The following is a 14,585-nucleotide window of genomic DNA, read 5'->3' as shown; positions in this document are numbered from 1 at the left end:
ACACACACACACACACACACACACACACACACACATGCAACAAAATGGCCATTTTAAACACTAGCCACGGAGTAATAGAATTTCATGAAGTAATATGATAAAACAAACTGGATGGTAACCATTCTCTCTCCTTAAAATGCAGGGAAAGCAAAAACTTTTTGTTCAGACAAGTTTGTACTTTGGAAGGCATTCCTTAGTGTGGGGGGGGGGGAGGGGAAGAAAAAAGAAACAGGCAGCCAAATAATAAATTATTGTTGAAATGCGAGTGCAAGAGCAAACTACAAGTCTCTGTAATATATCGTCACTGTCGTGCAGAAACCTCGTGTCTCCAAGTTTCAAATTTGTAAGTTTTTTCGCAGAGTAAAGCACTGCTTCATCATCATACAAGGCCATCACACAAAAGTAGTGAAAACAGCCGATCTACGAGCACACAATGCCTCGTGGTGCGAGGCGTTGTGTGCTTGTAGATTGGCTGTTTTCACTAGTTTAAATCATTTAGAAAATGATAAATACAAAACAAACGGGTTTTCCACCCGACAACAACGATATGGTATACTTCAATACTACCGTCATAAAGGAACTCAAATTGCAACACTGACTCATTTCATATTGTGAGATTGATATCTTATCTTAGATGGACTACTATTTACAACAGGGTCTTCAATTGGGTGAAATGGAATTCATGGAAACGATTACAATCAAAGAGGGTCCTGGACTTTATTTCCTAATGAATCACAATGACCTTGATTGAGGTCAAGGAAATAGCTTTCAAAGAGCCAACATATCCAAGCCCTTAGCAAAGTAGGAAGTCTAGGAAAGGAAGGGCCATGCCAAGATAACACAACCTTTGTCTTTAAAGTGGGACTATTGTTGAGAAGGCAGCCCTTTCTTAAACGCAAGCTTGGGGCCAGCTGGGGGGCCTTTTCAAATGGTTTTGCGAGTGAAATATAATCAGCAATTCATATATTTCACTTTATATAAAAAAAGAGAATAGATTCTATTCAATACCAGCTATAGCATACAATGCCTAAAATAAAATGATGTTGTGCTTGCTTAATATTTGTCCTATAATAATTCATATACCTGAGCATCTTTGTTCAAGTGTAATATTATGCAGACTGAGGGTAGAGGCACCTTCATCATAGTTTCCTTGAATGGAAGGAGAAACAAGATTAATTCCTAAAATGTAAATTTGATTAGTTTCAATGTGTGATTTGATTTAGGATGCATTACTCAGGGACTGATTGATTGATTGATTGATTGGCTGGTTGATTGATTGGTTGATTGATTGATTATGATTGACCCTATGATTGATTGATTGATGGATTGATTGATTGGTTGAATACATTAATAGTCAGAAACATAAACAGCATGTGGTACAGTAAGACATGAACGCTAAAAGGATAACACAAAAAAAAAGTCAGAGGAACTTGAGCAGTCTATAAGATTTTAGAGATTAGACATTGACTCCATTTAAAAATACCTTGAATTTGTAGGCCTATTTACTTGGATGTGTCTGCGAAACCAGCTTAAGGTGAGTTAAAACGGGAAACAGAACCACATCAAAAGCAGACCGCAGGAATTCAAGAGCTTGTACTATCGAAGGGGAAGTGCGGCAACAGTATCATTTGCATTCAAATGGAATGCAGCAGCATTTCATAAATTATCACAAAGATTATTTACATATATGTAGAGCAGCAGTGGTGCCCTAGTGTGGTACCCCTGCATGGGGCTTTATCCTCGATGGTCACAGAAGACAAACCCCTAACCAGGGGTGTCGCACCAAATTATGGGCCCTGGGTACAAGGATTCACTGCGTTATTTTGTGCTTTAACTATTGAAAAATAGCAGATATACAAGCTCACAGCGTGGCACAGAGTGCCGCGCTGCAAACCCCCGAGAAGCAAAATTTGAGTTACAAATGTTCACTTAAAAAATACATATATTCAAAGCTTTGCACACATTTTCACGACTTTTCAAAAATAGCAGATCTACAAGCTCGCAGGTGGCACTCGGTGCCGCGCTGTGAGCTTGTATATCTGCTATTTTTCAAGCGCTAAAGTATGACATAATTCCAGGCCCCTCCACCTTGGGCCCTAGTAACTCAGTCCCCCCCCCCCCCCCCCTTGTGACGCCCCTGCCCCTAACAAAAGAGAGAACACCAAAACAAGCCTGTCAGGGATGGATGTCTCATCCCACTTGGCAGCCTCCTACCCTCTCCTAAGAGACACCTTGTACACAGACAGACCATGACTGCATGCTCTCTAGTCTACTCTACACTGCTCTCCTGAGTTAGTACAGCCTGACTGATGCCCGATTTTATTATTACGATTCCGATTTTTATGCCCATACATGGGGATTCTTATCTGAACCAGCCACACAGATATGGGCCATGTCTTGGCCATATCGATGCTGAATGTCTGTCCGTCCGCTGTCTGCCGTCTGACCGTCTGTCTGCATGCTGACATCACTGATACTAAACAGTGTCGCCACCATAATAACAATGCCCAACTGACATCACTGACTGACATTACTGCAGTGCCCAAATTTGGAGATGACATCACAGACTGGCCTGGACACGGAACACCATATAATGGGCATAAAATACAGTAGTGCCAGCCAGACATACGGATACAACAGGTATTGCACAACTGGACATCGATGGTGACTATTCTGCACAACGGGCACCGGTCTGGGTTCTCCAACATTACTTCTGAGACTCCTACATTCAATCCCTCATCGCACAGGACCAATAAACGACCAAATGTCTGTCTGTCCGATGTCTGTCTGATATCACTGCTGACATCACTGATTCTAAACAGTGCCCACATTTGGAGATAACTGACATCACTGATACCGACGCCTGTACTGCGCATGCGTCTCCGCCATGGTATCAGCCACATGCTGAAACAATGCCCAAATTTGGACTTTGGGGATGACTGACATCACTGATACGTCTGGGTTCTGGAACATTACTTCTGAAACTCCTATTCAGTCCCTCATATACTGTGCACACCCCATAACCCAAACTGCACACAATTCAGAACCCATTATGTTCGAACGGCATTTAAAATATCCGATGATCTACATGCTCGCAACGCATCACAACGCTGTGAGCCTTGCAGATCGGCTTTTTTCTGTTGTTAAAGGACAACTTTGTTTTTTTACAACAATGGTTCATATTTTAGATGTAATTAGTAAAAAGAAAAAGTGAGTGTTAAAATGTTTTTATTTGCTTCGTTCTATTGTTTTATCACGTTTACCGTGCTAAAATGTGGGGCATGCGTACGCATGAGGGCATGCGTACAAGTGGTGGTATTTTTTAGACACAATAAGCCAGCAGTTTCTTTATTGCTATTTACAGTAACACTTCTAGCCCCCATAAGTCACATCCAACCATGAAAGGTTGCGTTGTATCTTGGGAATGGGCTTATTCTGTGTAAAATGACATATTTAGCCACTTGTACGCATGCCCCCACCCACTGAAATAAGAATCTCTGAAACAATAGAAAGAAGTAAATGAAATCATTTTAACACTCATCTTTTTTCTTTTCTTTAATTACAATCTAAAATATGAACCCTTGTTGTAAAAAAACTAAAGTTGTCCTTTATATTTATATTTCTGTTCATTAACTTTTGAAACTGTTCTCCTATAATGACATGCCCAAAATGGGGAGATCAGATTGAAAGTGGTAAAAAAAAAAATGAATCGAGGACACATCGGCTCTATATATTCGCTGATACCAATGTCTTTAAAAAAACGGCTGATAGATCGGCCAAATGGAGATATCGGTCTCGTTCTACGAGATGCGCTCTGCACATGGACCATGGAGAGATGGAAAAACATAGGTACCCCGATGGAGCCTTCACTGATAAACGCAGATATGAATGTTATGCATTCCAGCATGAATGCTGAAAATACCACATACCATAACATGCAGGCACATTCCAGTCCCTATGAGTCATGTAAGAACACGGGATTCTAAAGGGCGCGAAAACAAGGATCCCTGTGCATCACCTGGCGTTTGTACAAAGGTACAAATATTTTCCCACGCCGCGTTATTTTGTGCTTTAACTATTGAAAAATAGCAGATATACAAGCTCACAGCGCGGCACCGAGTGCCGCGCTGCAAGCTTGTAGATCTGCTATTTTTGAAAAATCGTCAAAAAGTCTTTGAAGGTTTTTTGAAAAACCTATGTTTCTATGTCAGTGGTTCTCAAACCTTTTCATGTCAAGGACCCCCAGAATGATATGTATTTGGCTTTTTGCCACAGGCCCCCATCTCAAAATATTTAGTTCCAGGGACCCCCCAGAAGCAAAATTTGAGTTACAAATGTTCACTTAAAAAATACATATATTCAAAGCTTTGCACACATTTTCACGACTTTTCGGTGCCGTGCTGTGAGCTTGTATATCTGCTATTTTTCAATAGCTAAGGTATAACATAATTCCAGGCCCCTCCACCTTGGGCACTGGTAACTCAGGGTATATTCCCACACAAGATAAAACAAGACGAAATGGACTGCTATGAAAAGAGATATGAAACGTCCCTGTATGTTTATAACTGGGTGATTTAGATTGAAAAAGAACGTACGTGAGAGTGAAAATAAGCAAGCAGTTCACGAAAACCAAGCATCAGATGTTTGAGCTTTACTTAATCAACTGTCAGCAAAAACGGGACTCTTTGCAAAACAGAAAAAGAGAAAAAAAAATCCCCCAATCTCACTGTTGTTCCAGTCCCACAAATATGCAACCTACAATGCATTGGCAAGCACGCACAGGTGAGCCATGGTTCATGAATAAAGAAGAAGAAAAGAAAAGAAAAAAATCATAAAGCTATCATGTACAGAGTTGATATACACATAACCCACCTGGCAATCCCCAGACAGGAGATTAAAGGTATTTGGGATGAGCTACCCAAACCCTTTTATATGATGTGTTTAGGGGCGACACCTCGAGTGAGCTTCAACAACAAAGAGAACATGTTATTTTGTATGTGGTGATTTGAAGGAGAAGGGGTGGGGGAAAAGTGAAGGTGATATTTGAGCGGAGGTATACCATTATGAAAATGATCTGACTTGCTATGGGCTCCTCTCTCTCTCTGGATGAGTTGCAACTGGATGACTGACTGTGACTGGCATTCGGGGTTGCCAGATGGCATGAGAGAAACAAGCAACCAGGTCTTTGAAAACAAGCCCAAAAGAAGCGACTAGGCCACACAAACACTTTAAACCTATATACAGTACATTGGCTGTTTTGAAAATAGACAATCTACAAGCTCACAACGCATCGCGCAACCCGCAACTACATATATTTACAAGCAACTTTACGGTAAAACAAGCCCAAAAGTCGCTTATAATAAGCAGACTTGGAAACAATGCAGCTGGCATTCAGTGAAGTACTCGGATTTTGGACTTAATTTTGGAAATAATTAATTGCCAATAAAGGTCCTGCATGCACAATGTTACTTAACACATCTGGTGCCAACACCGAGTTTCCAGAGTTTGTATTGGTACCACCCCTGTGCCAACCCCGAGTTTCCCGAGTTTGGGCCGTTTTTGAAGAAAAGAAAAAAAAAATGTTTTCAATTTTTTTTCCCCAATTTTTTTTTGGACCTCCAGAAATGTATTAGGCATGATCACGATCGCGAAATTGCATGTTTAACCCCCATACCAACCCATTCTTTCAAACATGGCAGCCATGTTTGTTTACATCTGAAGAAAACATAATGGCTGCTAAATCATGAATGCCTGAACGGATTTCCAAGCGGATTTTTTTGTTTGAAAGCTGTGAACAGTGTGCACACACGTGGTGCATCATCTAGGCATGGGCGTGCACGATCCGTGCACTATAAATTACATGGAGGTCTATGGAGACCATGGCATCGTGGGACATTGAAGAGAAAAAATCAACATAAGTGTTTTTAAGTAACACAAATATCAAAATATACTTAATTTAGCTAAAGTAAATGTGCTCATTATGCAGAATGCCCATTTCAGAATGATGTGCCTTGTAACTAGACAATAATTATTGATCACACTTAAGCCCTACTTCAGATATTTGAAAATAGTTGATCTACAAGCTCACAAGAGTCATGGAGCACACCATTGTGAGCTTTCCTGGAATAGAAAAAAGTCTGATTAATAGAATCTAATTAATTAGACAGCAAAGTACAGTACTTTAGTTACTTTCCACCTCTGCAAGTCTTCATGAGTTCAGTTGGAACTGGATGACTGTGTCTGTGTCTGGCATTGTTGACTGAACAGCTCTGTTCGCTTCACTCCTCTCTCTTTATCTCACAACAAGCATTCTTCTGCCTCATTTCAATACCCATTCTTCACTGAACGAGCCCCCCCATCCCCCCATTCCCCCCAGCCCTGCCACTCACACTTGCTATGATTTGTATTCTAAGTGGGCTCATCAACCTTTTGTAGGACCCCCGCTGCCTGCCTATATACCCATCACAATCTGCAGCCCTGCTTGCATCCACGAAGGCACACAGGCTGAGGATGAGATATGCATTTGAAGGCAAACACAGCCACAATACTTATGTTTCTATGAGAATAATAGACATTCCTTCAGTTGAAATGCAATCAAATGATAAGCTACACACAGACACTACAACACTCGCACACACAACAAAAAAACATCAACTATATTCTAGTTGTGTAAGACGATCGATTATCGTGCAGACAAAATATAATTCTGAATTCATTAGTCAGCTTTGAAAAGTCAATAAATCATAGTAGGTACAGATAAAGTTGACACAATTGTTCTTTACAGTTCATGTCTCTACTTGGTCTGATACACAGCCAAAAAGAATAATAATAAAAAGAATACATATTATCAAGTGTGTAGGTAGATGATAGATTACACGTTATAGAGCGGTGGTTCTCAAAGTGCGGTCCAGGGACCCCCATGGTGTCCTGGAGGGGCTTCCAGGGGGTCCCCAGCAAATTAGTTATAATTGGCTATATCAGAACAATCTGTTTAACCACTTCCAACCACTTTTTTTATCTCGTTTTGGCATATATTTTAAATATTTTAACAACACAAAATCACAAATCTTGTATGGGATTGATTGATTGATTGATTGAATACTTTATTCGCAGTTCACATAGGAAGAGCACAGGACAGTACAGTTCATATCCAAGGTCTACTAATAGGATTTAAACCCAAGAAAGCACTATGGCTTGTTTACATTGGTGTCCTTTGTACTCAATTCATTGACCTTGGCACAAAACACTTTCCGACGGTGGGCCGTGGCCAAATATACATATAAATATTAGGATCCTTGGCATGAAAAAGCTTGAGAACCAATGCTGCAAGGAGTTAAAATAATATTCCGGACTTGACTGCGTAGGCAGATGATAGATTACATGCAGCAGAGAACAAACAATGCAAGAAGGGGCATAGACTTTTGTGCCAAAGACTCAAACGTGTCTGAAACTTTTGATAAGAAGATTCTCTTTGTCTCTGTTATTTGAGACTGTCTGAAATGCCAGAATGACATAAAAGAGTTTTTGAACCCCAAGTTGGATTCCTCCCAAAAGGATAAACCTTCCACCGGTCTGCCACTCAAGACTAGTTCCTTGGCAAAGTTACACCTATATGAATCAGTTCTTTCTTGTCACGAAGATGATTTCTCTACCATATGTTGCTTCTACACGTACATAGGCCCTTTTGCTTAAAATCAACAGGAATGAGCTATTGTGAATATAAAAGAGAAGACATTTCACAGAATTTCACAAGATTTTGATATGCTATTTTATGAATACCAAGTTACAAACCCTCAAGACAAATACTGTGACATTATCAGATTACATTGTCTGCGACCGCTACAGGAATTAGGCCCTGGTAGTACTATTGTTCAAAACCTGATAATCCTTTGTTAATGTGTTTATGAACTCTGGCATGAGTAGTTAGCTTTAAGATAACAATTACTGGATTATCTTATTGTTATGAAGCCATGTATTATTCATAGTTCATCTGTTGTTTAAATGGTGTGATTGTTTAGAAGAATGTGCAGGGAAAGTGACTTTCCATTTCAATTAGTTTTCTTTTTTCCCCAGACAATGCAAATTTGTGAGAAGACTGAGAACTCCACTCAACTTGCTTATTTCTCAATAAAAAAAAGAAAGTAAAAAAGGTATTCACCTGCAGAATGAAAAGAAAAACAAAAGTTGTTTTCAATGTAATTCCCCTTTGAACAGAAAGTAATTTGGATGAAGCTTGTGGTTTTGAGCTTCCAGACACTGATAGCAAGAAAAGCAGTTTGCTACTGAATGGATTTGATAAGAGCCAACGTATCAATACAGAGGGCATTCTCTCTTGGGCAGACTCCCCTGTGCCAGCTCCTCAGGGGCCCAGACACTGCACACAGGCACACTCTGGCAACACAGATAGAGCATTTTTTATTAGATTAGCCGGCAACACTGCAACAACTTTGATAAGCATTCAAAGGCTAATACATTATTTAAATCTAATATGAATTAGTAGGCCTAAGTGTGTTAATGAACGTCTGGATTATTGGTCATTATTGGATTACTTGATGATAATTGGTGGATTAACCCGTTTTAGACCCTCTCTAGACTTATAGTCAGATTCACCTGAGTTGCACTGTACTTGGTTTTTTGATTGATTGAATACTTTAACAGTTTGCAAAAAGTACAGAGGTACGGTTATGCAATAATGCTAAAAGGATAACACAAAAAGTCCTGAGGGCCTGTTTCCATTGCGGTCCTATATGTATTCAATTCATCAAGTGTGTTCTTTTTCAATCTATGCCAAATCTCTTGTGAGCTTGTAGAATGGGGCTGTTAAGTCTGACATCATTTTGTAGGCAGAGGAGAACTTTTGGCGCCAAAAGGCCTCAGCGCCCATGAATCTTTTTACTATTTTTACTATTTACACATTATTCTTCTCTTTCTTGTTGACAGGAAAGTGGTAGAATTATACTTTAGTCGTTATTTTTGTCTCGGATCTGTTGAAATAGCGAGGGACAGATATTGACAATAAATCTGCTTGGAGGTCTGACTACAAAATGATGTCACGGCTTAAAAGCCCAGACAACTATGTTTGCAGAATGTTCCTCCCCACAGAATGTGGATGTTGCATGGGGTTCAAGTAATTAATAGACGATTCAACTGTTCTGATAGTGTATACATTTTAGACAGCGTCCAAGGCCAGATGGTTTCGAGTTAAACATGCAAGAGCTTTTCTGTCATTGTGATCATGGCAGGATTCACACTTCAACACGAGCAAGCAAAGCCGTACATCTGTGGAACCGATGACGTGGACATAGACTCATACATGCAATCAATCACTACTATCATATATCAAAGGAGAGCAGTAACAACATTTTGCAAGCCACACATGGCACGTATCCAGTTTCAAAAGAAAGTGGACCACAATTTCGTCTCGAGATCAGAGCTGGGGAAGGTGGAGAGCCCTGTGTGGCCTATAGTCCTGTCATCGCTCTACTAAGCTGAAATCAGAGAGGGTGAGAGCGCTGTGGTGAGACTTCAGTATTAAGAGAATGAACACCCTTCTCAGTGGCACCCTACACACTATGCGCCGTTTGATAGAAGTCCCACATAAGAGCGTGCGGTTCTTTTCAAATCCAGAGGGGTCAATCAGCACTTGGGAAAGGCAGACATAACAGCACTTAAACTGTGGCAGGATATGTGTAGAAGAGAGAGGGGTGGAGAGAAGGGTGGTGAAAACTAGTACTAGGCTTAATTCTCACATCATAATAGCCTAACATACGCGACAGTGCACACACTGTCACAGGGTGATTTGTAGGCCTATACAGAAATGTGAGGCTGACGTACACACACAAAAAAAAAGACTACTCTAATTTTCCACTCTCCCTTTGGGCAAAAAACGGAAACGGTTGGTGGTGAAAGTGTAAAACAACACAAACTCCACTCACACTAATAACTCACATGACTTGGTGACACACAGTCAGAAACTGTCACTGACACTGACTGAACAGTGAGCACAACACTGCCTTGATTTTATAGCCTGCCGGATTTGGAGACTTCTGCATCGTGCGACGTGTCTTGTGTGGGCGGGGGTGTCACAATATCTCACCAGTGGTGTAAACCAAAACATTTACGTATAAGTACTGTACAAATACCTTCATTTTTTTTACTTGAGTATTTCCAATTTCCAACACTTTTATGTCTACTCCACTACTACACTCCATCTCAGAGGCAAATATTGTGGCCTACTTTTACTCCACTACAATTAATTGAAAACTTTATTTACTTGTTACTTTGCAGATATAAATGATATTGCAAAACACACTATAGGCCTAGCCCTATTTTACACCTAATTTAAAAATAGCCGATCTACAAGCTCACAAAGCATCGGTACGCACTGTGGGCTTGTAGATCTGCTATTTTCAAGCCTACTTTTAACTTTTGGTGCTTTACGTACATTTTGACACAAATAGGCCTACTTTTGTACTTTTATTCAAGTAGTAGGCTACATTTTTAATTCCAGACTTTTACTTGTAACAGAATATTTCTACATTGCAGTATTGATACTTTTACTCAAGTAAGAAATTTGAGTAGCCTACTTCCAACCAGAGGCGTCAATTGGGTATGGCAAGCTATGGCAGCTGCCATACCTTGGCTACAGGGGGAAATTATAAAATGTACTTTTCATCGTGCCTGTTGCTAAGGTATGGCAAGGCAACATGACTGGTGTCACCAGTCATGTTGCCATACCTTAGCCTTTTTTGAACTGACGCCACTGTTGCTTCCAACCCTACACGCGCCTGCCCCCATGCTCCTCCTCAGACTCTGGGGAGGGAGGGGTCAGACAGACTCAGAGGGGGAGGGGTTTTTAGGGTTAACAGTATTTATGAGTGCAGGTCCCTTTAGAATGTATTTACTACCATCCTTGGAGACCTAACCAACCACACACAGAGAGATAGTGAGAGCCTACCTAACAAACACACCTCAGACAGAGAGACAGTAGAACACTTTTTCAACGCACACACACACACACAGCCCCACAATGGCATATGAGGTGAGTTTTCATTTGTTTTCATTTGTTTATACGGTTTTATTTATTTTATTGCGTGGGTTTTGTGTGTGTGTGTGTGTGTGTGTGTGTGTGTGTGTGTGTGTGTGTGTGTGTGTGTGTGTTTTTTTAATCTGACAGATTTTTGCTGCTTTTTTCCCCCCTCAAGTCAAGTTGGAAAAAGTGTTGCCTATTTTACTTACAACTGACAAAAGGCACCAAATTATTATCCATCATCATGTCTGATTCAGTGCACTAATCAGACACATTGTGTTTCTTTTTCTTGTTTAACTTGAACGTTTTCTTAACTTGTAAATTTGCTTAACCTTTGCTTTGGGGCTAAAATCCCCCAAAGTGAATTCTCATAATGAACAGGCTACTCAGCCCCTGCCTGCACAAGTAAAAAAAAAATCTATTGCTGTGTTTTAACCCTATTCTATTTCTTCGGCTTTTCCAGCAGCATGTGATTGTCTTCGACAACGACAACGGCTTCGACAACTCCTCGGACGAGGAGTCCGGGGACTTCTTGATGCCCGACGACTACGAGGAGCCCTGCGAACGCGCGCTCAGCACGGAGTTCTACCGCATCTTCCTGCCCACGGTGTACGGAATAATCTTCCTCCTGGGCATCATCGGCAACGGCCTGGTGGTGGTGGTCATGGGCTACCAGCGCAAGGTCAAGACCATGACGGACAAGTACCGGCTGCACCTGTCCGTGGCCGACCTGCTCTTCGTGCTCACGCTGCCCTTCTGGGCCGTGGACGCGGCCAGCAGCTGGCACTTCGGCGGCTTCATGTGCGTGGCCGTGCACGCCATCTACACGGTCAACCTGTACTCGTCCGTGCTCATCCTGGCCTTCATCAGCTTCGACCGCTACCTGGCCGTGGTGCGCGCCACCAACAGCCAGGCCACGCGTAAACTGCTGGCGGAGCGCGTCATCTACGTGGGCGTGTGGCTGCCCGCCGCGCTGCTCACCGTGCCCGACCTGGTGTTCGCCAAGGTGCAGGACATGGAGGCTAACGACGTGTTCGCCGGCATGGACGGAGCGGCCGGCGTGGAGACGGAGGGCTCGCGCGTAATCTGCCAGCGCGTCTACCCGCAGGCGAACAGCACGCTGTGGGTGGCGGCGTTCCGCTTCCAGCACATCCTCGTGGGCTTCGTGCTGCCCGGCCTGGTCATCGCCACCTGCTACTGCATCATCATCGTCAAGCTGTCGCAGGGCTCCAAGGGCCAGGCGCTGAAGAAGAAGGCGCTCAAGACCACGGTCATCCTCATCCTGTGCTTCTTCGGCAGCTGGCTGCCCTACTGCCTGGGCATCTTCGTGGACACGCTCATGATGCTCGGCGTGGTGCCGCAGAGCTGCGCGCTGGAGCGCGGCGTGCAGAAGTGGATCTCCATCACGGAGGCGCTGGCCTACTTCCACTGCTGCCTCAACCCCATCCTGTACGCCTTCCTCGGGGTCAAGTTTAAGAAGTCGGCGCGGAGGGCGCTGACGTTCAGCAGCAGGTCCAGTCAGAAAACGACTCTCATGACGAAAAAGCCGTCAAGGGGGCCCATTTCGTCCGTGTCCACCGAGTCTGAATCGTCAAGTGTTTTGTCCAGTTAACAGACAAGGCTGGGACAGAAGCCATAGTTTGGCTCAAAACTCTCAGGGGAAAGGAAAAAAAAAGACTTTCATTTCAAAGGACTTCCTACATTTTGTACATTTGTAAATATTAGACAGACTGTTTTATTGCGTTGTTTGCTGTGATATAACATATTTTTTTATTGTTAAACTTAATTTTTCTTAATGTCCTCATGGCATATTTTACTGTATCTTCAGGCAGAGCCTGGCTGGTTGAACTGTAAGCTATTGCTTTTGCAACCATGAAGACTTGTTTTTCATGGCTTGTCAATGCTGCATCATTCTTGGGGCAAATGCTGCACCTTTTTCCTGTTTATTTTTTTTATATTTTAGGGATTGCATGGGTGCTTTTGAATATCCGTGCGTTCATCTTAGCATTTGTGCATTTGCACTTAAGTTAATGACTATCAGAAAAGCTATTATTTATTGCTCGTGTCATTCACATTGGACTTATTGTAAAACGTGTTGTGCTTTTTTATATACCCTGTGTTGGTATAATGTAAATTTTGTATTGACTTTTTTCAGTTTTGTACAGAAAAATAAATCCTTTTTGCCTATACCCTTTTTAATTATTGTGCCATGTGCATTTGTCAACCTAAACATCACTTCAGGCAGGATGGCCTCAGGGTTTGTGGTGGGGAGTGGGGGGTAGAGTGAAGCTTGACACTCAAGCACATACATGTGCGTGTGTGTGTGTGTGTGTGTGTGTGTGTGTGTGTGTGTGTGTGTGTGTGTGTGTGTGTGTGTCTCTACCTGATCCGTCTGAGCAGGAGAGAGGCCCTGTAATTGGAAGAACATCTGTGCATTTTTTTTACATCTTAAGCAACCGTGACTCCTAAAGCCAGAAGAATCCTCAGTCACAATTAGCATCCATATGGCTTCTTCTCAACAGAGAAAATAACATGTTAAGTTCCCTTCTCTTGGTGGAGATATACTGCCTTTATCGTGTTAGGCTTGTAAACGCGTATTATCTCCATTCACTTTAAGGACCTGGAGGTCAGAGGGTCAACCCCCAGCCCTTTCTCTGAGAGTTGCTGCAAAGACTTAAACACTATAAAAGCAGAATAATCATGTTCAAACTGAATTATGCCATCCATAAAAGAGGCAGATGTGGCTTTTGTGGATCCTGTGGCTTTACACCAGTGGCGTCAGTTCAGAAAAAGCTAAGGTATGGCAACATGACTGGTGTCTTGCACGCGCGCCTTCGCGCGCATGCAAGACACCAACAAGACACCAGTCATGATGCCATACCTTAGCAACAGGCATGATACATTTATTTTAAGAAGTACATTCAATTTCCCCCCGTTTCTACGGTTTCTTGGGCAGCATGTTTTAGTAAACGAAACGTGCCACAATTAACAACAGCCTAATGCATTGCACCTGTGCGGCTGACCTGCGGAACCTGGGAATATACCATTCTGTCAAGATGGGGAGAATACAAGTGTGGAGAATATAATTATAATTGTTAAAGTGACCATGTTGTAACATTTTGCATTTGTAGTTTATTTTACTGTAATTTAACAACATAATGACCAGCACAGATAGACAAAGAGACCTTCATGGATTTATAAAAGTAACTTTTGTTTTCCCCCTGGACCCAGGGTATGGCAGCTGCATACCCCTGCCATACCCAATTGACGCCCCTGCTTTACACAGTATAAATCCTCTGAAATAACTTTCACTGACATACATGCAAGAAGAAGGGGGGGGGGGAAATTAAATAAAAAGTCACATTAATTAATCTTGGCCTGCTTTTTGTTAAAATGTTTCAAAAAATATTCAAAATGCTTCACATTTTTCAAGATTAAAAAACAAACAAACTGATCTACAAGCTCAAATGAGTCACATGTTATTGGCACATTGTCGGCTATGTTCAATTTGCCAATGAATAGGATTGAAGTAGTTTATGGTAACTGATTTTGAAGC

At 42.0% G+C, this 14,585-nt stretch overlaps 1 protein-coding gene across 1 annotated transcript; it reads left to right on the top strand.

The window, feature by feature from the left end:
• Window positions 1-10,915: 10,915 nt before the first annotated feature.
• LOC308307726 (C-X-C chemokine receptor type 4-like) lies at window positions 10,916-13,103 on the top strand. The gene is made up of 2 exons (XM_080753002.1): window positions 10,916-11,041; window positions 11,493-13,103. Exons 1-2 carry the CDS (start codon window positions 11,030-11,032, stop codon window positions 12,639-12,641), a joined length of 1,161 nt encoding a protein of 386 aa, XP_080609128.1. The 5' UTR covers window positions 10,916-11,029; the 3' UTR covers window positions 12,642-13,103.
• Window positions 13,104-14,585: the final 1,482 nt, after the last annotated feature.

Source organism: Nannobrachium achirus, assembly GCF_963921795.1.
Source record: "Nannobrachium achirus genome assembly, chromosome: 22".
Taxonomy (NCBI): Eukaryota; Metazoa; Chordata; class Actinopteri; order Myctophiformes; family Myctophidae; genus Nannobrachium; species Nannobrachium achirus.
This window is presented reverse-complemented; position numbering and strand designations above follow the sequence as displayed.